The 26,958-nt window shown below is 42.9% G+C and overlaps 1 protein-coding gene across 2 annotated transcripts in view; it reads right to left on the bottom strand.

The window, feature by feature from the left end:
• Nucleotides 1–26,958, bottom strand: part of CRIM1 (cysteine rich transmembrane BMP regulator 1) — a 960,049-nt gene that overhangs the window by 97,375 nt on the left and 835,716 nt on the right. For both annotated transcript variants that reach the window (XM_063917972.1, XM_063917971.1), the window contains exons 10-12: nt 17,074–17,195; nt 10,660–10,869; nt 1,398–1,613 (exon numbers count right to left, since the gene is read on the bottom strand). In XM_063917972.1, the coding sequence (XP_063774042.1) occupies nt 1,398–1,613; nt 10,660–10,869; nt 17,074–17,195 (548 nt within the window). The remainder of the gene's footprint in view (nt 1–1,397; nt 1,614–10,659; nt 10,870–17,073; nt 17,196–26,958) is intronic.

Below are 26,958 nucleotides of genomic sequence, written 5' to 3'. Positions count from 1 at the left end.
CTTTAAGGAAAGGGAGTGGGAGGACAAAGGGGAGGACAAAGGTGGGAGGCAGAAGAGGTGAGGAACATATGAAGTGGGTGGTGAGAAGGGCGCAGGGTTGCTCCCAGGGAACGGGGCAGCCCATAATCACTAGCCACACACTGTTGGAGCTGGGTGCAGGGGGGGCGGAGGGCCCTGGAGGCAGACAGAGAAGGGCTGTGGAGAGGGAGGTGATGGAGCAGCCAGAAAAGGGATTATCTCTTTCCTGACACTGCCCGTATTACCAGTAGATGGCAGCCGCACTGAGCCTCTCAACCCAGTACTTTGACTGGCGCATCTCAAATATTTTTTTGGGAAGGAGAGGGCGGGGCGAGCTGCCCCCTTGCCTCCTCTTTTCTAGTGCCTATGTTTATGCTAAATCTTCTCCAAAATTACTTTGTAGTTCCAGTCTCAAAAAGCATGTTAATTATGTTGCTGCAATTGTATTCATACATCTAGTCACATAATCACTTCCTCTTGTGATTGACTAAGTTCCATTAAGTGAAATTATACATATTGCCATTACCTACACCACCTGCAAATCACTAAAATAAAGGTAGCTATTCCGGCCTAAATGTTTCTGATGTCTGTGTAGGTCAGAGAGACTTTTGAAATGACTGACAAACTTTGCACAACCCAACATTAACAGAACAATATAATGTAATATGTATCATCACTCCATAAAACTAGTTTAACAATCAAGAACAAAGGTTTTTGATTGGTTGGTATGCAAAGTGGTGATTATTCAAGTACACCCACACGTTATGTTGTATATGTGTACAAGAAACAAATATAAAAACACCTTCCACATTGCAAAATATGTATACTATCAATCTAAGTCGATGACAGCTAGTGGGAAGGTATGCAGTCAGAATGACGACAATGAGAATATTGACACAATTTAAGGGTTGTATACAAAATCGCACTGTCAACGTGCCGACTGTCGACATACAAAGTGCTGACATTTTGGCAATGTAGCAAGTATGCCAGTGTTGACATTGTGCCGACCCAGTGGGATAGACAGGAGAAAATGCTGAAGTGTTTGTTTGTGGGACACTGTTGTGCCTGGCAACTTCTGCTGTTTTTCTAACTAGATTATGTCTGGGAATAGACTTGTTAATAGGATGTGACTTAATATTAGAACATTGTTTTATGATGTCTACTCTTCTAGATAGCTGCAAACATTACTAACAGTGTAAACAGGTTTTGTTACTTCATAAATGGTCAAATAGAGCAAACGTCACTGCATTCACTAAGTAGAAACAGCAAGTTACAGAATTTGAAGATGAATCTTCATAGCGTGTCCTTTAAATACATTCTGTCTGCATTCATTTTCAGTAGCAGCACAACATGTAAAGCAATATGATGCCTGGTCATACCTTGGCAATGAGGACAGCAGGAGTCCTGAGTACGAGTAGGGTTCTGACAAAGCAGGGGAGGGCAGACTTCAGTTTCACATAGCACCCTTCCACTATGACAAGTACACTGAGTACAGGAATCAATATTCCATGTCTCTCCTTCAACAAAATACTCCCCTCCCGGGGCATGGCAGATGGATGGGTCTGTGAACTCTGGCTTCTTCCCACTGGCGTCCTCTGTAATGAGAGATTTGTAATATCATATAAATAATACGTATCATTTAGCATTGCCATCTACAACATAGAATGCTCCGGCTGTTGTCAAATTGCCTCTTTAGACATGTATGTTGTAATTCACCAACAGCTGAGGAACCAATGGGTCATTTTGAGTTGATCGCTAGCTGAATTTGTTCGCAGCGCAGCGATCAGGCTAAAAATCGTCAGTTCTGCGCATGCGTATGCAGCGCAATGCGCACGCGCGACGTACGGGCACAACGAACGATGTCGTTTTGCACAGGGTCTAGCGATGCATTTCAGTCGCACTGCTTGCCGCAGAGTGATTGACGTGAAGTGGGCGTTTCTGGGTGGCAAATGACCGTTTTCAGGGAGTGTGCGGAAAAATGCAGGCATGGCTGGGCGAACGCTGGGCGGGTTTGTGACGCCAAATCCGGAACTGAATAGTTTGAAGTGATCGCAAGCGCCGAGTAGGTTTTGAGCTACTCTGAAACTGCAGCAAAATTTTTTGTAGCTGTTCTGCGATACAATCGTTCGCACTTCTGTTAAGCTAAAATACACTCCCAGTGGGAGGCGGCATAGCGTTTGCACGGCTGCTAAAAACTGCTAGTGAGCGATCAACTCGGAATGACCCCCTGTGTGGCTTGTTTAGTACATTGCAGTGGATCAAGAAAGAAATCAAAACAAGGGGCCTAATTCTGAGTTGATCGCAGCAGCAAATTTGTTAGCAGTTGGGCAAAACCATGGCCCTCATTCCGAGTTGATCGCTCGCAAGGCGAATGTAGCAGAGTTACACACGCTAAGCCGCCGCCTACTGGGAGTGAATCTTAGCTTCTTAAATGTGCGACCGATGTATGCGCAATATTGCGATTACAAACGAGTTAGCAGTTTTTGAGTAGCTTCAGACTTACTCTGCCTGTGCGATCAGTTCTGTGCTTTTCGGTCCTGGCTGACGTCATAAACACACCCAGCGTTCGCCCAGGCACACCCACCGTTTCCCCGGCCACTCCTGCGTTTTCTCCGGAAACGGTAGCGTTTCCAGCCACACGCCCCTAAAACGCCGTGCATCCGCCCAGTAACACCCATTTCCTGTCAATCACAATGCGAACGTCGGAGCGATGAAAAAGCCGTGAGTAAACTTACTTTCTTCATAGTAAAGTTACTTGGCGCAGTCGCAGTGCGAACATTGCGCATGCGCACTAAGAGAATTCTCACTGCGATGCGATGAAAATCTCCGAGCGAACAACTCGGAATGAGGGCCCATGTGCACTGCAGGGGAGGCAGATATAACATGTGCAGCGAGAGTTAGATTTGGGTGGGGTGTGTTGAAACTGAAATCTAAATTGCAGTGTAAAAATAAAGCAGCCAGTATTTACCCTGCACAGAAACAAAATAACCCACCCAAATCTAACTCTCTCTGCACATGTTATATCTGCCCCCCCCCCTGCAGTGCACATGGTTTTGCCCAATTGCTAACAAACTTGCTGCTACAATCAACTCAGAATTAACCCCAATGTGCTGTGATTTACTTGGAATCAACTAAAATCTGGTATATTTAAGATATATACATCGACTCAGGTAACAATGGTGTCCAGCAGAGAGAAAAATAATTTTCAGTGTACGTAAGGTTAACATCAATCTTTCTGGAATCCCTCTCTTTCCCATCTGGTATACTACATGAAACAGGATATACTGTATAGGTCAACCACACGCATTCATACAGGAGTGTCCTGCAGTTTAAATGAGATTTTGGCTTATGACATAATATAGGTTATATGTCTTTATTTACAGGAAGAAAAAAGCTAAATCTAAGGGCCACTTCTCTATACTCATCCTCCTCCATCTGTCTGCTGCCTTAAACACTGTTGAACACCCTCTCCTTTTACACACTCTCCACTCCACTGGTCTCTGTGACTCTGTCCTGTCTAAAGCTGGGTACACATTAGACAATTTTATAACCAATTTGCTGGATTCCGACAGATTGGAACCAGAAATTGTTAAAATTGTCCAGTGTGTACCCACTATATCACTGACGATGCAATCTCCCAAGGGTCACCACGACAATTGCTAGTGAGGGTCTTGCTGCTAAATGCAGCATGGCCCCGCTCCTACCCCCCACTCCGTCACTGCCAGCATCGGCAAGTGTGTATGCACTTGCCGATGCTGGCTTCCCCGCTGGGTCTCGTCGCCCGCAATGTCATGCTGGATACACATCGTCTAATGTGTCCCTAGCTTTAGTTCGACTTCTACCTCACCAATTACTTCTTCTCAGACTCTACCTTCCTCTCATGCTCACCTCTGCCTCCAGGATTTGAATCGATGTGCCCTCCATACTCTGGAAATGACTCTCTTGCCCAGTCAGAAGCTTAATCTTCCCATCTTAAAATATACCTTTTTGTTATAGCATAGCAGCTCTTCCGATAAATTGATACTGTTCTCTACCCGTACAATGTATATACTTCCCAGTTCACCACTAAACCTTCGCATGTAAGCTCTTATGGACAGGGCCTTCTATTCCTTTGTATCCTTCGCTAGCACTGTCCATGTCATCAGTCATAATAATAATAATAATCATCATCATCATCATCATAATTGCAGTTTAGTCATCTTGGTCACAGCAAACAAAAGTTATTTTGCAAAATATGTCATTGTAATATTGGTGGTCATTCCGAGTTGATCGCTCGCTAGCTGTTTTTAGCAGCCGTGCAAACGCTATGCCGCCGCCCACTGGGAGTGTATTTTAGCTTAGCAGAAGTGCGATCGAAAGGATCTCAGAGCGGCTACAATTTTTTTTTGTGCAATTTCTGAGTAGCTCAAAAGCTACTCAGCGCTTGCGATCACTTCAGACTATTCAGTTCCTGTTTTGACGTCACAAACACGCCCTGCATTCGCCCAGCCATGCCTCCGTGTTTCCTGGCACGCCTGCGTTTTTTCGAACACTCCCTGAAAACGGTCAGTTAAAACCCAGAAACAACCACTTCATGTCAATCACTCTGCGGTCAGCAGTGCGACTGAAAAGCTTCGCTAGACCCTGTGTGAAACTACATCGGCCGTTGTAATAGTACGTCGCACGTGCGCATTGCGCCGCATGAACAGAAGTGCTGTTTTTTGCCTCATCGCTGCACAGCGAACGAATGCAGCTAGCGATCAACTCGGAATGACCCCCATAGTCATCTGCTAAAACAATGCAGAGCAAGCAAGCCCAGCCATGTAACATGACACCATGGGGGTCATTCAGGGGCATTTGTTCTTCCTACTCCTGCTGCAATGATTTGCCCTATGCAGTTATATGCAATATGGGCAGAAGCTAACCAGTGCAAAGGATGCCCACTGCGATCATATCTTTTGCATATGGCGCCACATCATGAAGTGTTATCGCAGCTGCTAAAGTATGTATGCTCAGAAAACGCCATCCAAATGGCCGTCCTGCGTTCGTATGACCACTTCCCATTGCCACCTGCAAACGTTGACTTCCTGTCACTCACTTTGCAACTAAAATCTTGCTGTGAGTGCACTCACGAATCACTTGCTGCATGTGCGCACTGCGTATGAAAACATTGATCGCTATGCATGCATCCACCGCTTTGCGTCCACACTTGAATAACCCCCCCCCAAAAAAAAAAAAAAAAAAACAACACTTTTCTTTAAGTGCATAGCTCCTTCTTCATAAATTAACCCAAAAATGAAAGAATTATTGTGAACATGTATTGCTGCTCTTCTGAGTACGGCACACTGTTCAGTCAGCCATGCTGTTCCCAACTGGAGAACACTTTATGATTGTTTGATTAATGAACAGTGGAAAATACATAATTGCTGAGTGTTTAAGTATTTTCCGCCAATTATAGTTGAAACCACATAGGATTCTAAATTCTACAAAATAGGTAATACAGTATGTGAATTGTCCCCTATAGCACATAAATTAGAAGGAAAAAGAAGTTACAAATATGGAGTAAATGTCAATGTGATGCAGAGTGGTGTATTGTATTAGGTTTTTATATGTTGTCTACATACAGTAGAAGCAGCGATTTTATTATGGTCTAAACCATTATATACAACATTAGGAACCATTCAAAACTAAAAAGTGATAACATTTATTTTGTGCTGTACAAAGGCAGTTCTGTGTCCTAAGTCTTGTGTCCTGCAGCCAATAGCGCTGTTTCAGAGCCACCCGCCCGCCCTCCGCACCAGCTTGTAGTCCCATGTGTTCGGGGAGGGCTGCCATCTCCGGTACTGCTTCAGTACTTCATTTAGTTTTTGTACATTGCCTCTTGACCTTGTTACTGTATATATCTTGCTTATTGTGTTTTATGTATTATATGACCCTTCTTCAATGTTCAGTACTTTGCCTGTTGGTCCTCTATGCCTTTGTAATATGTTCTACTTCCCTACTGTACAGCGCCGCAGACTGTTGTAGCACCTGATCAGTAAACTATAATAATAATAATAATAATAATAATAATATTAATAATAATAATAATAATAATAATTGTTGGAAAGTACTGCTATACTACAAACACAGTAAACCAATGTCATGATTTCTATTTTGGTAAGCAAAAGATCAAACAGAACATTTTATTTATTCCTCGATTACTTTGCAGTTAGACAACCCCATAATTTGCAATAAATTAGCATTCATACTATTGCCACAGAAACACATTTACATTTTTATATGGCAGAATGTCAAAATCTCTATTAAACAGACAGAATATCACAATGTCAATGAGATCTGCCTATTTGCTGAAATGTCAAGGGCTTTAAAGGTTTGCTGGAGACATCTGATTAGGAATGACATGACTTTTGCTAGGGTGACTATCTTAGAGCTACTCCCATACATAACCCCGTTCCCACTTACAAAGTGGCGGTCACCAATGACAGCCTATCGTTAGAACTGTCTGCTCTACAATTGTTTATTCATTCATTTCATAGCGCCTATTCTTTTTATGAGTACAGCAGATGAATGATTTTGCAAATGCAGATTTCACTAACAAACTTTGCAAATGCAAGTATTTGCAGTATGTTAGTGTATGCATTTTACTGTAGGGCTGAGGTTGTGGACACAAATGCCTTCACATACAGTATGAGCCCTTATGGGTGAGTTCTTCCTCAACTACAGTGAAAATCAGCCACTGAAAAGCGAAAAAAAAAACAATGACAATTTAAAAGGGATTAATAGAAGGCCAAACACACACTCATACTAACCAGAGGCCACTCAAACACTGGCATACTGACCAGGGGCCACTCAAATACTGTCAAACTGACCAGGGGCCACTCAAACACTGGCATACTGACCAGGGGCCACTCAAATACTGTCAAACTGACCAGGGGCCACTCAAACACTGGTACACTGACCAGGGGCCACTCAAACACTGGCAAACTGACCAGGGGCCACTCAAGCACTGGTACACTGACCAAGGACCACTCAAACACTGGCAAACTGCCCAGGGACCACTCAAGCACTGGTACACTGACCAGGGACCACTCAAACACTGACACACTGACCAGGGGCCACTCATACACTGATCAGAGGCCGCTCACACACTGTCACACTGCCATGGCAGCCAGATTTATTACATTATGCTAATGCAAAATTTGGCTAAACGCTAATGCGGAGATCCATGCATCTGCAAGTAGAAAGCTGTACCGGTTAATGATTTTAGGCAACCCTCGCTACCACATACTTAGTATCTGCACTTACACCAGCCCCCTGCTAGCTGCAAAAGATCCATCAGAAACAGGCTTCCCTTCACCATATACATGAGCCAGAATCGCAACGATCTTTAGATACGCTCCCATGACAGTCCCACAAGTCAGGGCAGTTCCATTCGCTCATATTATCACCTCCCAGTTCCCGCCACGAAAAGACCACTTTGATGGAAAGACAGAACCACCGGCCAAGTTCCGTCTGGACATATGCAAAAACATCTAAATTGTGTCCATGTCCAAAGATCCGTCTGACTCAGCCACACTGAATATAAACCTTTTTTAAATTGCCAGAGGACCAAAAGCCAAATTGTCTCAAGTGCTTGATTTATTTTGTCACATAGCCTTCAGTTAATTCTATTTTTGTTGTGTAGTCTGTTTTGGACAGTTGGAATGGTTACCATCACGCAGAGCAGATAGCACAACCTTCTGCTGCGCCAGCCTGAAGCCTCTGTGTGAGCTAACCATCAGCATTTGGTCCTGGTGTACAAAACAGCACGGGGCACATGCAGCACAATTGCGGTATAATAACAGCTTATTAATAATAATTAGGTCAAACATTTATGTTGCTCGTTTTATTATGCAGCTGCAGATGGTCCTCATTTATCTCCGTTAGGACAGGTGGCAGAGGGCACAGTCAGACTGCAATTTGCTGAAGCGCTCTATGCATAAACTACACAATTATGGCACAGGTCCTTGTATAAATACAGCTACTTGACAGCCTTTGTTTGCTGCATTTGATTTATAAGGTGCGATTAGAAAATGGTGCTTATTTGACACATAATCTAAAAGCCACGCTCAGAGAAAGTTATTTTCTGCAACTGTTGAAAATAAACTGACAGAGCTGCTCTGTGGCTCAGGCTTGAAAAACATTGGCTTTCAGGATCCAGTGACCTTGGATGAGTCTCGGAAAGCTGTTGCGTCTTACGCATTTCATTGGCATTGATTAATAGTGCCTCTTATTTCACTATCTACAGCGCTGCAGCTACCTCGCAAGACAATCATTAGCTGAGAAGGTTCAGACTGAATAAGGGGATGCAATGTAAAAGAGGCTAAATTCCTTTTGTTCTACTACTTTAAGGATTCAGCCAAGCTCTCCAAAGACTCAGACTGCGCACTGCCATAGCTAATGCTAAGTAAGGCAGGGCAGTAACATTAATCAGTCTATCATTGTTCTTTAGCTTGCCGTTTCTTCCTGAAGTCAAACCGCATTTCAGCTGATCACCAACAAAGATGAATGTAGCTGGGTGACACTTTCTTCCCCCTTTTCTTGCTTCTGTTAGCGTGAGATAATATATCGAATCATCCAATGATTCAAAGGGGGAGATTCAAATGTTTGAAAAGCCAGTCGGGTGTCTATTTTTTTCCTATCTAATAGACAGGGAAAACCAACCACCCAACCGACTTTTCAAATATTTGAATTCCCTCCAAAGACTTACAGTTGGTCTGCCTTACCAGTATATAAATAGCATATAGACAGAAATATTACTAGTCACTTCAATGTTCATCATCATTACGACTAGCGGATCGCTTTAAATCTGAATTGGGCAAACTATGGCTTGTCAGCTGATGTGGAACAGTAAGTCTCAGCAGCTGCTTTCCTACATGTGTTAGCTGATGAACAATTTAAAGGGACTTGGATTGCTTGTTTTACAACCATTTAAGTGTTATTAGCAATATAACTATGAATATTTTGTTATTTAATGATGGTACTGGTAGATTTGGTAGTGTATTGGTTGTCAGTGCATTACAGAGCTGGTAGAACCACATACTGTATACCTCTGCTCTGTACAAACAGCAGAAAGTAAACTCATTATATTCGTCAAACTCAATGCACTGGAAAATCAATCAAATGGTTTCTGTGCTATAAGAGGGATGCTGCATACAGCAAATATACTAGGCTACAATATCAATCAAACATTTTCCCCTGCTGATAATCTTTTCAATGTGCGTATCTCAAATATTATATTTCAAGGGAGGAATTACTCAAATAAGGAATGAATGACTTTTAATTGGTTTCTAGCAGTAGGGATAAGGCCCTTGTCCAGGATGAGATTTAATGAATCACTTTTATATGTCTGATTGCCTTTTAATAAAGATTATGGGGTTTATTTATGAAACATCAACCCGGCACTTCTGATCGTATTTCTGCCCAATATTTAAAAGGGCATTGTGTTTACTAGCAAGACAAGGCTACTAAAAGCATTGCCCTTTTAAATATTGTGCATTAACGCAATTAGGAGCGCCAGGTTTTACAACTCGACACTTCATAAATAAACCCCAATGAGTGTTATTTAGAGTTAGGGGTAAATCCAGCTGGGATGTGCAATTCTGAATCTTGGCAAAAGTTTGCACCCCAAGTTTAAAATGTGTTAACGGATTCAGAGTTGGTGAGGAGGCACGTTGTAGTTTAATTTTAAACTGCAGTGTGAAAATAAAACAACCCATTATAAGCTTGTTGTGTGTACAAGCAAGCAGAATCTTTCCCTGCGTGCAATACCGCAGACAACACATTTGCAGCACATTGTCCAGGTGCCAAATTGCACTCATGTATCTGTATTTGCTACTAACCCTAGGGACTCTATTTATCAGACTCAGAAAAGCCCAATACCTGTATCTATCAAAGGGCCCGCACTGAAGGGGCCCTTCATTGCAGAGATGGCTAAGTATCCCTTTGCTGCCTCTGAGAGGGTTTAGCAGTAAATCATGGCGCTAGGTGGTTTTCTATGTTTTTCTGAGTATTTAAGAAGAACCCTCATGTTGCCCTTTATGTATAAGTGGTTCTCTCTGATGAGTGTGCAAGTGTCTGTAAATGTAAGAAAAAGGAACAGACAATTAGAATTTACACGTTTCAGTTGTGTTTAAGATCTAGCTCCTCAAACTTCATCTTCATTAAAGCCTCATCATTTTATGTAGCATAATCAATAAAAAGAAAAAAGAGGTAAGAAACTAGAGGTCTTGTTTATCAAAAGATTTCTTGTTCCGTTTTAGCAAAGGATTAGGCTTACTTTGTTATCAATAATTGTTGTAACATCAGAACAAAGTATTAGCCAAAGGGTTTATATCACTAACCTGGAACATATTTTTCATGATTCAAAAATAAATAAAAAGCAATTGATTCAACATGTGAACACGCACTCTCCCCCCCCCCCCCCCCCCCGCCGCCCCCTTCCCCACCTCAAATAAAATGAGCATCAAGAAGATTTCTACAGACAGAACACAGAATTGTTTAGCAGTAAATGCTCCATAGAACTTGGACTTGTTAAGATATTAAGGAGAAGATGTGTGTTATGGTAACACTTGTCTCCCATGACAGACAGATTTCACAGCAATGGTATAAAGCATTTACCTGGGCATGAGGGACAACACTGTCCTGGAAGTATAGTGGGACTAGCGCAGCCAGGGACAGGACATGTTATCAATGCGCACATCTCCCGTCCATTATGACAGTAGCACTCGCGGCAACCATCATGCCAGCTCTCTTCGTTTTCATGTCGTCTCCCATCCATTGACAGACAGGTGCCTGTTAAGACCGGCGGCACAACAGTTTCTGCTGCTTCTGTAAGTAAATGTGAAACGGATGTTATAAGTCTACATTCTGCACAGTGGTTTGTAGTAATGTCAGTAACTAGTAAGGGCTCTGTGTAAGGAGATCTAACACTGAAAAATTATGACATGCCCTCACCTCTCTAAGCTTCTCATTGAACTTACATCCACCCATGAAGATCTGTCAGATAACAGTACAGTACCAAACAGCACCACACACTGATTACATCTTCATTAATCTGGCAGGTTCCTAAACTCTCTTGTCCTCGATGGCCAATGGTTTACAGACAATTGCCTCAAATTCATCATCATAACATACAAAAACAATGGAGCACCCACAGTGCTTTATACCTGTGTGAGGAAGTCACATACCTAGAAGCCACATGTATACGTACATTGTGAAAAATGATTGTGAGCTTATCTGGGGTTCTCGGCAATTTCTTCAATTCCCACCATACCACTTCTCTCCAGGCCAGCTAATCGCCAAAGGGAAACAATGTCCTTTCTGGTGCAGGTTCCCCCAATTGAATAGTCAGTACCACTTCTTCTAAATACATAGTTTATTGAGGATTCGTCCATATGGTATCACTACAAAAGTGTCTTGATCATCTGGTACTGTATCAACTTTGTTACGCATTTCACTAGACTAGCTTGATTTGTGCCGTGCCTGTTTAACGATGTTGCGTCTTATTCAGATCTGTACGCACAAATCTATTATTTTCAGACTTAGGGGTAAATTTACTAAGATGGGAGTTCTATTTAAGATGGGATGTTGCCCATAGCAACCAATCAGATTCCAGGTATTAACTTCTAGAAGGTGCTAGATAAATGAGAAGTAAAAGCTGATTGGTTGCTATGGGCAACATCCCATCTTAAATAGAACTCCTATCTTAGTAAAATTTACCCATTATGGTGCATACACACGGTGAGATTCGGGCTAAACCTGATTCTCACTATGCGACAGGGGCTAGGTCGGCATCGCAAGCATATAATGACTGTGCTTGGGATACTGACTACGTGCGATTTTGGCTAACTGTCCATTTTGACTATCTCTTCTATGATATAGTCAAAATTGACTTGCCTGCACAGTCTATCTATTCTTGCGATGCCGACCGCACGAGACCGCGCATCGGCATCGAATCGGGATCGCAAGGTGACTTTCACCCTGCGATCTGCACTAAATTTTCTTACGATTTTGACTATATAGTCAAAATTGTAAGAAAATATCTCACCTTGTGTACACACCATTACACTCTATACCTGGCATGGGGACAGTGAAAGTGTGCATTTATAGTGGTGACCGCAACATTATGGTGCATCCACAAAGATAAGTCTGACTCTGAATAGCAGTGTAGATCTGCACTTATTTCCATGCACGGAATGCAGCCACAGATGCGGTTGAGATGCGGGTGACTGAATCAGGCCCATTGTGCACAGAGGTGAGGCAGCCATTCTTTGGGCATAAATATTTATGGGAAGGCAGTCCTATGAAATCTCTAGGAACCAGTGCCCCTCAAAGAAGCAAGAGGACTCAGTGGGGTCACTAGCTACTGCTTTAAGAAAAGTGATTGAGTATTCATAATTGAATGTGTATAAAATCTATTACACGAAAATATACACAATCCTCTGCTCTTTTTTATTTAAGTACCAGCAGTTAGATATTCTTATTAATTTCTATCTGCTCTGAGTAGGCTGAATTACAAGTTTATATTTAGAATTTTTATTGCTGCCCAAAATCTCTTCCATTGCTCTGCCAGCCTGGCAGCATCAAACTGTCTCTCAGCCACCTGCGACATCGGACAATCTAAATTAGACCATCTGCAGCAAAAGGCCTTAAAACATGGCAAGAGGACGCCAGATGTAAATCCTACACTGAAAACTGCACATATGGTTTTTACTAATGTGAGCTACCAAACTGCAAGATAAACATTTACCACAAGGCTCAATCTGGTTTGCAAAATATGATCAACATGTGTACTATGTTAAACCTGACCTTTTCTATCTTCTATTGCCACCAGAGTAATTATGTGTGCTGCTTATTGAAAGGGCCCTCTGGGCTTCACACATTGTGAGAGACTATTACTAATTACATTTTTACCATTGTTGCTCTAAAATAGACTAGCAATTTATTGCACCAAAAACATTGCAGCTTTTCCAGATGTGTAAGGGTTAACCACGTGTGAAAGTGACGATGGCGCTCTCCCTGTTCACAACCCAGGTGTGGGAAATGTTGGCTAACATGTACAATATTGCAGCAAGTCTTTATAGTAAAGTATGATTTAATATTTACTGAATGCAAGCAACAATTTCACGTTCCCTAAGTGTACAGTAAATCTAGTTACGTTATTCAGTCAACTAGCTAGATATTTTGAGAATGATGAACTGAATTAACAAATAAAGAAGATATACTTCTTTAAATTTATTAAAGATAGTTCTTCAACACTTTCATTCATGATGTAATGAACATAAAATATATTTTTCAGTCCAATCTTATGGACAGAGCCCTTGCTACTCTCACTGACAAATAATGGATGCAGCCATTTAGGGGGAGACGTATTAAGCATTGGAGAGCGATAAAGTGGGGAAAGCTTAAGGGGAATTCAATTGTGGGTGAATATGGCGAATTGTAGTTGCCACCAATAGCAGCCCGATTCGCCCCCCTCAACTGACCGGCTAAATGACCGATTTGCCATTTGCCAAAAAGTGCTCACTGCCTATGGGGTAGCGAACACTTTGAGCAAGATCCCACCATTGTAAAGTGTGGCTGGTGTCAGGCAGATTGTCCTGGAGAATCTGTCTGACACTTAATTGAATTCCACCCAAAAAAACAACCAGCTCACTGTAATTTTTAAAACACAGCCTGTAACACAGCAATTAGAAGCCGATTGGTTGGTACTTTTTCTCTCTCCAAGGTTCGATACATTTCACTCCTAATCTGAAGAAACACTATTTGTGAGAATGCAGCCTATCGATTCACTACAAGCCCGCACAATGGGGGTAATTCCAAGTTGATCGTAGCAGGAAAATTTTTAGCAGTTGGCCAAAACCATGTGCACTGCAGGGGAGGCAGATGTTACATGTGCAGAGAGATTTAGATTTGCGTGTGTTGAGTTCAATCTGCAATCTAAATTGCAGTGTAAAAATAAAGCAGCCAGTATTTACCCTGCACAGAAACAAAATAACCCACCCAAATCTAACTCTCTCTGCACATGTTATATCTGCCTCCCCTGCAGTGCACATGGTTTTGCCCAACTGCTAAAAAATTTCCTGCTGCGATCAACTCAGAATTACCCCCAATATTATTATGTCTCAAGAATCTTGCCCTGTGCTGTAGAGATGTCAGAGATTTCTAGTAAACTAAGAAAAATTACGTTAATTTTAAATATTTGTTTCTTAATGTTGGCCTGCAATCAGTTAAAAGCTGTAACAACACATCTTTCCAGAAAGCCTGATGTTGTTCTGTCATTTTCTTTAATAAAAATAATCTTTTAACCATTAAGATAAGCCATTCCTCAAGAAATCAATAACTAACTAATTATTTGTAATGGACGATAGCACACAGTAATGAACTGATCCCTATTGTATATAAAATTCTTATCATCCTTTGTATAAAAACTCATTCATTAATAAACCATGTGCAATTGATTTAAATGTAATCTGCAAACTGTGCAGTCTCCGTAAAAACAGACACATACTGTAGTACTTCTGACTGGGAACAATTAAAAGGGAAATTAACTGTCTTTTCGTAGAGTTTTTGAGTATAGTGTGGGTTCATTTTTATCCTTTTTGTACTGTTGAACAGTAATTGGTCACATTCTTATCTGTTTGATTTATTTATTTCCTTGTAAAAAGGCAATTAAGTATTTTCCCCATTGTCTCTGTATGGAGAGAATGTTCATTGTATCTGTTTGGATAGACTTTTGAACTCAAAGCCCTTGCCTGTTTCTTACTAGTACCCCTTTTCCACTACTGATGTGGGTCGCAGCCGGGAGCCTGACATGGGAGCTACTCGGCTGCGACCCACATCAGAGCTCCCTTTCCCACTGCACTCACCCAACTCGGCATATTGCCAGGGTGGTGACGCTCTGGTGATGCGGCAGGGGCGGCGCTGGGAGATCACATGATGGCCTTCCACACAGTGTAAACGGGAGCTGTGTCGCACTACAACCTTACCCGGATCATTTCCGGATCCTACCCAGGTAGCTACCCGGGTAAGATTCCCGGGTCACTTGATCCGGGTTTTTGCAGAGGGATCCTTTTCCACTAGCAAAAAACACGGGTAAATGTACACCCCTGTGCATTTACCCGTGTTTTTTGAGCTAGTGGAAAAGGGGTATAAATGATCACAGACCCCTATTCCATGTACTGTTCTTGTGGGTGATATCCCATAGAAATCTCACCCTTTCCTACTGGTCACTGGTCATCAGTTCTGAGCTTCTATTTTGTATAGAACAAACAGCAAGTGCCTATATACCAGGTCTACTAATAAAAACCAGAAAGGCTTATACTCCAGGTACATGTTATATCATGTGTATACTGTATGAAAGTCTGCCTGTACATTCTGTTTTATTGTGAAATTTGTATTTTTCTAACAAATTACTTTGTCCCTTTCAGAGAATGAAAGGTATGACTAGTCTATGAGACTTAAAATAGTAACACTGGCGTGTATTGTTTAATGACCAGAAATGAGAGCTATAAAGAACGTGTGGTGTCACATAAGCAACAAAGGGCCTGATTCATTAAAGTTTGTAAATGTGCTATTGTAGTCCTTAGCAATGCATTTGCGATGCGATTGCATCTGTGATGAACATCGCGATCATCAGTCATGATGTTCATCTGCAACGGTAGGCTGAGTAAGCTTCAGCTTACTCAACCTTGCCATCAGTGCGTCTTGCAGGGCCAAAAAAAATGCGTCTAGCGATGCAGTCCCTGGCCTCGCCACTCCCAGAAAATGTGGGTGACACCCGCCTGTTTTCCCGAATGACAGACTCTCAATCAGGCAGAGGCGTTTGCATTTTTATTGAAGTGATCGCATTATTAATGAAGTGATCCTGCGAACATCGGGAATCTGCACTGAGGATCACATTAGTGATCCATAATGAATCAGGCCCAAAGTTACTTCATTGATGCGTACAGGGTATTCTCCTCGGTCTTGTCATGACAAGGGTTATGTGACATTGCTTTATGTTGCAATTCTGATGTAAAACCATAATAACCATAGACATTTAGTTTTATTGTCTAACATTTTTTTATTGACATTGTTTATATGTGTTAAACTGCAAACTGTAATTGTGGATTATAGGCATACTTACCTACTGTACTTGCCCGGAACCTACACATTTTTGAAGAGTACCTCTGGCTCCCGGAAGAGTGAGCATTCCGCCCACATCCCACCCACTTCCTAATGAAGTGGGCAGGATGGTCCAATTGCCAGTAATTGCAGTTTGTGGGAAGGGGGACAATATAACATTATTCTCTGATAATTGCGTAATTTTGGTCTAATGACGCGGATGATCTGCCCCGCCCCCATCAGCTGCCTGGTGCATCTCTCAGAGCTTCTAGCCAGGTGGGGGCTCTGGTCATATTACTAGTGATACATTATGCCTGAAACCTTTATGCAGTAAAGGAAGTTTTTTATTTTTTTTATTTTTTGGGGGGGGTAATTAATCACACTGAGTTTTTAACAAGATTAATCTCTGAAACTAAGCATGTAAGAAACCTAAGAAATATTTAGAATTTTAGTAGTAATTAAAAATGAACTGGAAGAGAATGAGTACAGAAACACTTGGCTTCAATATCTGCTCATTAAAAAGTCATTGTCGACTCCATGATGGGTTACTTCGTTAGACTGCAGTAATTAAAAATGAAATGACTATAAATGGAAAACAAAGTTCTATTAAATAGGGTTACGTGGCAGAAAATTATATTTACGAGCACAGGAGGGTCTATATTGTCTATCACAGAAGGGGAGATTTATCAAAGATTGGAGAGAGATAAAGTAGAGAAAGTACCAACCGATCAGCTTCTGTCATTGTTCAAACCCACTCTGTAAAATGACAGTAAGAAGCTGATTGGTTTGTACTTTATCTATCATTACTTTATCTCTCTCCATATTTTAATAAGTTTTCCGCACAGTAGGTTTTGTACACATTCTGTGGTGGGGGCTTTAAGTCACATGCAGAATACTGTAGAAGGGGAGGTGAGGACCTACACTTACCTCTACACTTGCAGATAAGGCATCCGTGGCTGTCTTGCTCAAAACCCGTGGGACAGATCTTGCTGCATGGGGCATCCAGGCACTTCTTACAGCGACAGATATCACAGCCATGTTTGTTTTTCCTAGACAAGAGGAGGGGACCGTCAGAGAAAAACAATCAACGAAACAAAGCTATGACTCAAATCCAGATTTATAGAAGTTCATTAATCAAAACAAGGATCCTAGGAACGTAAGCAATTTATTCATTCATAACCCTGATTATAATACTCCAATCAGTGACACTTAGTCATTTAAGTTTAAATACACCATAAAATGAATCAAATAAAACACAATTTTGTGCAAAAAGATGATAAATTATTTAGGATAACAGGTTAAAATTGTGGAAATCATTCATGGCAGATTTTCCAACCTCTCACTGCAATGTGCTGGAAAGCTCACTGTGCAATATGTCTATACTACATCTGTGCCAATAAATGGTCTGCAAACTAAAAGTCACCAACGGAGTGCAGAGAAAGGTAGTAAAATCATTAGGCATTGTGCAATACACCTAATTTATTATTTATTTATTACCAGTTATTTATATAGCGCACACATATTCAGCAGCGCTTTACAAAGAATATTTGGCCATTTACATCAGTTCCTGCCCCAGTGGAGCTTACAATCTATGGCCCTCATTCCGAGTTGTTCGCTCGGTAAAAATCTTCGCATCGCAGCGATTTTCCGCTTAATGCGCATGCGCAATGTCCGCACTGCGACTGCGCAAAGTAAATTTGCTATGCAGTTAGGATTTTTACTCACGGCTTTTTCATCGTTCTGGCGATCGTAATGTGATTGACAGGAAATGGGTGTTACTGGGCGGAAACAGGCCGTTTTATGGGCGTGTGGGAAAAAACGCTACCGTTTCCGGAAAAAACGCAGGAGTGGCCGGAGAAACGGAGGAGTGTCTGGGCGAACGCTGGGTGTGTTTGTGACGTCAAACCAGGAACGACAAGCACTGAAATGATCGCAGATGCCGAGTAAGTCTGAAGCTACTCAGAAACTGCTACGAGGTGTGTAATCGCAATATTGCGAATACATCGTTCGCAATTTTAAGATGCTAAGATTCACTCCCAGTAGGCGGCGGCTTAGCATGAGCAAATCTGCTAAAATCCGCTTGCGAGCGAACAACTCGGAATGAGGGCCTATATTCCCTATAACATGTACACACACACACACACACACACACACACACACACACACTAGGGTTAATTTTTTTGGGATCTAATTAACCTACCAGTATATTTTTGGATTGTGGGAGGAAACTGGAGTACCCAGAGGAAACCCACGCAAGTACGGTGAGAATATAGAAACTCCACAGAGTTAGGGTCATGGTGGGAATCAAACTCATGACCTCAGTGCTGTGAGGCAGTAATGCTAACCATTACACCATCCGTACTGCCCAATCCTTCCTGTTTAGTTTCAATCTATTAAATTAGATCTATTTATCAACATTTGTGGTTTAAATAAATCCTGAGATTGATGGAGGAACATTCTATTACATTGCATTGCTGAGATTGTGTCTATAATGCACCTCTCTGGCCTACACCAGTCAATACACCGCTCTGGCCTAGCACCTGCTATAGTGCTGCTTCCTCTTTGATCTCCAATCAGGGGTGGAACTCCCAGAGGTAATGGAGACTCCTACCTCAAGACTCCAAGCCCTGAGGGCGCACCTGTATGTACAGCAGCACCTGTGTGGATCCCAGTGCAACCGCTGCTCTTGCAATGGAGCTCTGTCGTAAACCCGTTGCTGCTGCAGAGTTAATCGGCTCTATCCCAGGAGCCCTGCTAACACCTGCAATAGGGGACAGGATGGCTACTGCCTGTTGCCACTCAACAAGTGATGGTGCACCTGCCGCTGCTGCTGGACTGTGAGATGGGATCCGCTGGTGAACGCTGATTTTGCATGCTGCAGATGGCTGAATCTCGTGAGTCTGATCCTGACCCACCAGCCATTGTCACACAGCGCAGCTGGAACCCTGCCAATTCACTGTGGTCCCTGTAGACCATCTGAGAGTGCTATCTATATTATTCTGTAAGTAGTGTGTGTTTTATATATATATATATATATATATATAACACACACGACCTACATACTTATATATGGTATCCATGAATGTGTGTATGTATGTATATATATATATATATATATATATATATTCCATAGACAAAAAACCTTACTGTTTCACATGTCCCATTAAGGCTTCTTGCACATGATCTGGCATTTCAGAAACCTGTTGTAACTCTTCCACTTAAACTCCAAAACGCAATTAAATTCCGATCACTAAGGCTTACGCCTTAATGTGCGTGTTCCTTGCGCAATGCAGATATGGCATGCCATCACACCCTGTGGGTAAGTGCATATTCAGCACTCTCACAGAGGGCGGGATGTATTAACATACATCGCCTCAACATCGCAATGCGGTGAAGGAGGCCCCACGCGATACCTGTGAGGTAGTGAGCGGGGGATCTCCGTCACATCCCTAGGCTCTCCACACTCCCCCCATGCCGGGAAGCAGCAGCAGGCTGTCTCCGGTGCCTCCTCCCTGCACCTGGAAGTACCTCCGGCTGCGTTGCTAGGGGGAGGAGGAGTTTACCTTCCGGGTCCAGGCTTCCTGGAGATAGGGGTGTGCCGGGTGGTGGGGGGGGGGGGTCGGCGTCAGCGGCAGCGGGCAGCAGAGGCAGCCGGTGATAAGAAGCCCATAGGCTTCTATAGGGTATTGCCATCCTAAGATGGCGATACCCTCATGGGCGAAAATGTGGCGGCCGGGTGTTAGTACATACGAAAATGCAGAGGCAGCGGGTTGCGGCGGCCGGTGATAAGAAGCCCATAGGCTTCTATAGGGTATTGCCATCCCAAGATGGCGATACCCTCATGGGCGAAAATGTGGCGGCCGGGTGTTAGTACATACGAAAATGCAATAAAACCCCCGAAAACGGGGGGGGGGGTTTAATCACATTTTCCCTTTAGTACATCCCGCCCACAATGGTGGAGCTGCTAATTCACAGATTTGTGTGCTCATTGGAATACACACATGCAGTCTATGCAACACACATGCAGTCTATGCAACTGAAGGTCTGAGCAGAAGACAAAGCTGCTCAGATAAGGTAACAGTGGTGTTGATTCAATGGACGAGACAGAGCAGTGTAGATGGGGGGACAGAGCAATGTGGATAGGGGGAAGACTAAGTAGCACTGATGGGTGGAAAACAGGGGTGCAGATGGGGATGGAAGTCAGACAGAGTGATGCAGTTGGGGGGAGAGACAGAGTGTGACAGAAACTATATATATATATATATATATATATACACACACACACACACACATACACATTCATAGATACCATATTTGTTTTTCCCTTATTTAGGAAAGGGGGAGGGCTCTAAGCTCTTACTTGCCTCCGGGATGCCCGAGATGACCTTATTCCCCTGTCTCCACCTACCCTGAAAGGTGGCTATACAAATAATTTTGTGGAGTGGTAATGACCAGATTCTCTCAGTGGTGCGATGATTGAGCACTCAGATCCACAGACACACATACTGTACACGCGCACACACACGCGCGCACACACACACACCAGACTTGGTAGGAAAATCTGCTGCCACTGGGCATGTGCAGCAACTCCATTCCACCCTTTATACTTATGTAGTGTCCAGGGGCATAAGTTCATACCAGGCGCCCAGATGTAAAATAGAAGGTGGTGCCCCCCAGTGGGGGCAAAGGAGAAAGTAATGTGATCACATTACTTCTCAGTGGTTACCGGGAATGGCTCCTCCTGAAGCCCCTTTACTGGCGACTTGCCAGTGGTACATCTAGAAGAATAAAGATTCCTGATTGCAGCTAATTATGGCAATAAAGACTCTTTATTTTTGGGTGCTGGCTGCAAATGATAATAATTAGAACTCTGAATGAGGATTTTATCACAGCTTGGTTTGAGACATAAAATTGTGAGATATATAGTACTAGCCAATCAGTTTCTGCCTTACATGTTACAGGCTGTGTTTGAAAAATAACAGCCAGAAGTTGAATGATTGGTACTTTATCTCTCACAACTGTATCTCTCGCCAAGCTTTGATAAATACCCCCTAAAAGTTTTATTTTAACAAATATTGCACTTCCTTAAGACTTCTGCTCTCCTTTCTTTCGTCATATAAGACACAACAGCAGAGCTGTAGCTCACTGTACACACTTTGATTTGTTATCAGACACATTCCAGGACTCTTCAGCTCAATGGGGGCTACAAAAGTGGTTTGTGTGCAAGGATAGCCGTTAGCAGTGACTGTAGTAAATCACTATGAAATGAGTGGAGCGAGATCTGTCCTAGTTCAGCCGCCCCCTTTGTCTTTCCTCCTGCTGGTTGGCGCCCGGAGGCCAGTGCCTCCAATGTCTCTGGTAGTTATGCCACTGGTAGTGTTGCCTTTTGGCCAGGCTGTGGGGAAGTGGAGTTTCCAGGCAGCTCGACCGCCCCTGTGTTTACCTATGTACTTTAAACAGCTAATGTTCCAAATCAAGAAAATGTCCCCAATGTCATGTATGTGATATTATATAATACTGGAAACACTGAGAAGGTGAAATCTGGTAGGGAGTCCTTCATGAAATGCGAAACTTAAGAATATTGTTTAATTTTTCTGTTCTACGTCAACAATGAATGCCAATGCACAATATAAATCATCACACAGAAACACAGTTGATAAAATGTTTTATACTATTAATAGAGCCTGAGTCATATTTTGTTTTCCTAATCCTGCAGAGAAACACACTGGGTGTTACACTTGGGGTAGAAAATGAATACAACTGTATGATTCTCTGGCCACCTGGGAGCTGCAGAAAGGGACAGATTTCACAGGGATTAAACCTTTTGACTAAACAAACTTTGTGAAGAACTTGCTCCAATGAAATAACAAACCACAGTCTAAGAAAAGTGCACCAATTATATTCTGATATTTCAAGGGCAAAGATTTAGTGGATCTATATTGCTCAACTATACATATATATATTGATTGCAGCTGCGCTGTATAATACTGCAATTACACTGCAGTTCTCATTACCTTTCCTAACATTAGGAGTTCAGATGAAAGCTGAAGAGATAAAAAAGGTGCGAGAACAGTGAAAGCCTAATAGGACCTTATAAATACTAATAGTACTAGTGTCTGTACATTTACACAAGATAGGCTTGACTTCTTTTTTTATTCATATAATTACTGATAAGAATACAGTATCAATGTAAATGTAGCTACTTATTTGGAGGTAACTACCCAGAATGCCTTGCTGCATTGTAGCCACTTGGGTTCCTCAGAAACCTACAATTGTAACGGTTCAAATACTGGAACGCAGATCCCCTGGGCCACTTAGAGGATTGCCTGTGGCTATGCAGACGTGGACACATCCAGCATATAAAAATGCACACAGATATATTTCATGTGGCTTCTTGATATGCATTGTCAAATGCATGAATAGAAAACAGGCTGCTTACATTGAACTGCAGAACAACCCATACACTATGAATCCACCTGCAAATGGTGTGTATGTTTCATAGGGAGAATAATTGTTTGGACATTTTTTAGTATTCTGATCTTACATGCCGGTTGTACACCTCAAATCAGAATCTGCAATGTACAAGCAATAATATTCAACTGCGTGGAGCTTCAGGTCTCATATACATGGGGCTTAATATGTTTAATGAATATTCTTAAAGTCAATTAACAACTGTTAATGCTGATATTCCAAAAATGATGTGAGTGTGAGATTTACTAAAAGTTTCTAAAACAGACAAGTGGTGGCGTTGACCATAGCAACCAATCAGATTCTAGCTGTCAGTTCTCTGTTGCATTCTGGAAAACGATCAACACAATCTGATAGGTTGCTATAGGCAATATCACCACTTGTATATTTTAGAAGCTTTAGAGAACGGAGGACATTTTATATGGCTGTAGTGACATAAAATTCTGAATAGCAGGCTGAATGAAACAGCTGGAGAAGTGGAGGTATCCATGGTAACGATGGGCCTATGAGTTGACTGAGGAGTCTGGTGATGGGAGGGGCTTAGTCCTTATAAGGAGAGGACTGATTAGGTTCCCCCTCTTTTTCCTCAGTGAAAATTGAACAGTGAAGTGCTCTGTATTTGTTTTGTACTGAACTGTGTATTATTTGTGATTTTGTGGTGTTTTTCTTCTCATTTCCTTTCTATCTTTACTAATCTTTAAGCTTTTCATCCTCCTTTTATTCTTGGACTTTCTCTTATCTATCTTTTCTATCTTTTAACATGCCGAGGCCCAGTCGTGCTGTGCGTCCCCCTGTTCGTTTTATTGACAGCGGGGAAAGGGATGCTGTCTTAGTGACAGGGAGGGGGCAGCAGCGGTCTTTACAGACAAGAAGTCAGGCTAGGAATAATGTTGGTAATGCCGCCACCAGGGGTCGGGCTCGACCGCCTGAGAGGCTTTTGGCGGGCGAAGCTGCGTCACGCAGAGGCCGGGTCAGTAGTGCGTCTGTGACACGACCTGCTGTGGTGACTAATAATTTGAGAAATTACTCTAAAGAACCAGTTTCCGTGAACAACATGTCGCGAAGTGTGGGGGCTATGGCGGAGTCGTCGAACGGGGTGTTTAGGAGAATGGTAACATCTCGGGGAGTTACCTCAGGAGTGCATGAGGTACGCCGCGGTCGCCCCGTGGGCGGCCGTGGCTGCCAGAGGTGGTCTACGCAGTTCGGTTCTTACTAGAGGTGAGCACAACGGGAGAGGTACAAGGTTACAAGAGTCGGTGCAAGGAGAGGGGGCGCCTAGCAGTGGTATTACAATGGGTTCGGTTAGTACGATATGTAATAGCGCTGACACGGTTGTAGCGGGCCAGGGCGCGAGCACATCGGGTATTAGAAATGCTGGAAGACAGCAAGGAAGGCCCGCCACGTGTAATATTAGGGGTAAGAAAGGAGCACCGGAGCTACGTGTTATGAGGGGCACAGTACCGGGGAGGTCTTATGCTGATGCGGTACGTTTTGGAAGTAATGGCGCTGGATTCAACTCGTCTGAGGTAGTGTCTATATGCACCTCGGTTATATCAGCGCTGGTCCCGGTGCTGAACGCTAATAACATCGAAAGGAATTTTTTGAGGGAAGAGAATACTGTCGGTTTGCAGAGGGATGTTGTTAGTGAATCAGGGGCGGCTGTTTTACAGGCCAGATCGGGTGGAAGTAATAGGGGCAATAGGAATGTTAATGAGTTTTTGGTAGATGTTTCTCCTTGCATTTCTACAGAGGAGTCCTTTGCAGCCCCTGAAGTACAGGACGATTCTGGGGAATCAGCTGCGGTGGTGGAGTCTGCCCTGGACGAGGGAGGTCTTTATGGTGAGTCGGTTGTGCACCCGGCAGCGCGCCAGAATGATGCAGTGGTGGAGACTGGGGCGCAGTTACAGATAAAGTATGGGGGAAAAAAGCGTCAAAAAAGCGTAAGCATAGGCGCAGAGGTCACAGGGAATCATCTACTTCTTCCTCTGAGTCCTCAGGTTCATGTGATAGCAGATGCAGGGGTTGCAATGCAAAACATAAAAGAAGGCGCAGACATAGTAGCTCCAGCATGTCCTCGGAGGAGGGTCCTGAGGATTCTTTGCAATGCGCTAATACTGCGGTATTGAGAGGAGTACGACCTAGAATTAGGGAGCGTATTAGACAAGGAAAATTTGTTAATATATTTGCTTTAACTAGCAAAGAGAGTAAAGCATTAGAAGCGGCTAAAAAGAAATCGGGTATAGGTGAGGAGGCTTATAAGTCTTACTCTAACTGGCAGAAGGGCATGCTTATTTTTGCAGCCTGTTATTTGGAATCCAGGCCTCAGGAGCACATGAACATTATTAAATATATGTATTTGCTACACGAATTAGCCAGATCCGGGCGCGGAACAGCATGGAGGGCCTATGATGAGGAGTTTCGGAGAAAACAAAATGGGAAGGAGATTATGGATTTCGGTAAAAAAGATGTGGAGATCTTTGTAGATGTTACCCAGCCTCTTAAGAGTGGTCTAGAGGGTCTGGGGGATAAACGAGGTAATTCTAGTAACAGATGGTTGGTGGGTAAGAATCGGGCAGGCAAATGCTATGCCTTCAATAATAGTCAATGTACCCTAGGGTTCAAGTGTCGTTTTCGGCATGTTTGTATCCGCTGTGAAGGAACCCATCCCATTAAAAACTGCCAGCAAACAGCTAGTGGGAGAGGTAGTTGGCACAAGCAGCAACAACGAATCCCAGCTGCGGCGGTGTCTAAGTAGGGCACCTACTCCAGTTAAGTTGAACAAATTATTGCTTTGGTTGGATCACTATCCAAATAAAGACGATTCTGAGTTTATAAGGTTAGGTTTCTCAAAAGGTTTTCCGTTGCCTATTAAAGGCCAAGTTAAATGTGGTCGGGTTTGCAATTTACGTTCGGCTCAGGAGTTCCCAGTTATGTTAAAAGAAAAAGTCGATAAGGAAGTTGCTTTGGGTAGGATGGTAGGTCCTTTTAGTTGCCCTCCATTGCCTGATTTAATTTTGTCCCCAGTTGGGGTTGTTCCAAAAAAGACTCCAGGTAAATTCAGGTTAATTCAGCATTTATCATTTCCAAGAGGGTCTTCAGTGAATGATGCAATTCCTGAAAGTTTGTCCATGGTAGTGTATCAGTCCTTTGAGGACGCTTTAGCCAAGGTGAGATCATTCGGTAGAGGGGCTCTTATGAGTAAAATTGATATAGAGTCGGCCTTTCGGCTGTTGCCCATTGATCCGGAATTTTTTCGTTATCTAGGTTTCCGGCTGGATGACGGTTTTTATGTGGATAGGTGTCTTCCAATGGGTTGCTCCATATCCTGTTCATATTTTGAAAAATTCAGTAGTTTTCTGCATTGGTGCATTTCCAAAAGTACAGGTCAGTTTGGAATTGTTCATTACTTAGATGATTTTTTGTTCATGGGTCCTGCCGGATCCGACATTTGTGGGAATATTTTATCAAATGCGTTGTCATTATAGAAAGAATTTGGGGTCCCAGTGGCTGAGGAGAAGACGGTAGGTCCCACAGCGGTGTTGACATTCTTGGGTATAGAGATTGATACCATAGAAGGATGTTGTCGTTTACCCAAGGAAAAAACAGAAAAATTAAGGGGAGAGATAATGGTGGCTTTGGCAAACGGCAAGTTGACGCTCAGACAGGCCCAATCATTATTGGGGTCTCTCAATTTTGCTTGTCGAGTTATACCCATGGGTAAAGTTTTTAGCAGGAAGTTGGAGAGAGCCACAGCGGGTGTTAAAAAACCCAGACATTACATAAGATTATCCAATGAAATTCGCAGGGATCTACACATTTGGGAAGAGTTCCTGGCCACCTTTAATGGTGTTCTCATTTGGCAGTCCATACCCATCTCCAATGTTGAGTTGCAATTATTCACGGATGCAGCAGGTTCCACGGGGTTTGGAGCATTTTTGGAGGGTAGGTGGTGTTCTTCCCCATGGCCAAAATCTTGGGTGGAAGAGGGTCTCACTAGTAACTTGTTATTATTAGAATTATTCCCTATAATGGTGGCTCTGGAGTTATGGCATGAGTTTCTAGCCAACTTGTCAGTAGTTTTTTGGTGTGATAACTTGGGGGTGGTTCAGTCGGTCAACAGTCAGAGAGCCTCTGGCCTTCCAGCACTGCGATTGTTGGGTCAGATAGTATTGCGCTGCCTCCAATCAAATATAAGTTTTTGCGCTAAGCATGTTCCGGGCATTGAAAACGGCGTGGCAGATGCGCTATCGCGTTTCGAGTGGCGCAGGTTTAGGGTGCTAGCTCCGGATGCGAATGTATCTGGTGACCCTTGCCCGTCTTATGCCTGGCAGGTTATACGCCCGG

The sequence above is a fragment of the Pseudophryne corroboree genome, chromosome 4 (assembly GCF_028390025.1).
Source record: "Pseudophryne corroboree isolate aPseCor3 chromosome 4, aPseCor3.hap2, whole genome shotgun sequence".
NCBI lineage: Eukaryota > Metazoa > Chordata > Amphibia > Anura > Myobatrachidae > Pseudophryne > Pseudophryne corroboree.
The sequence above is the reverse complement of the archived record's forward strand: the minus strand, read 5'-3'. Positions and strand labels throughout refer to the sequence as shown.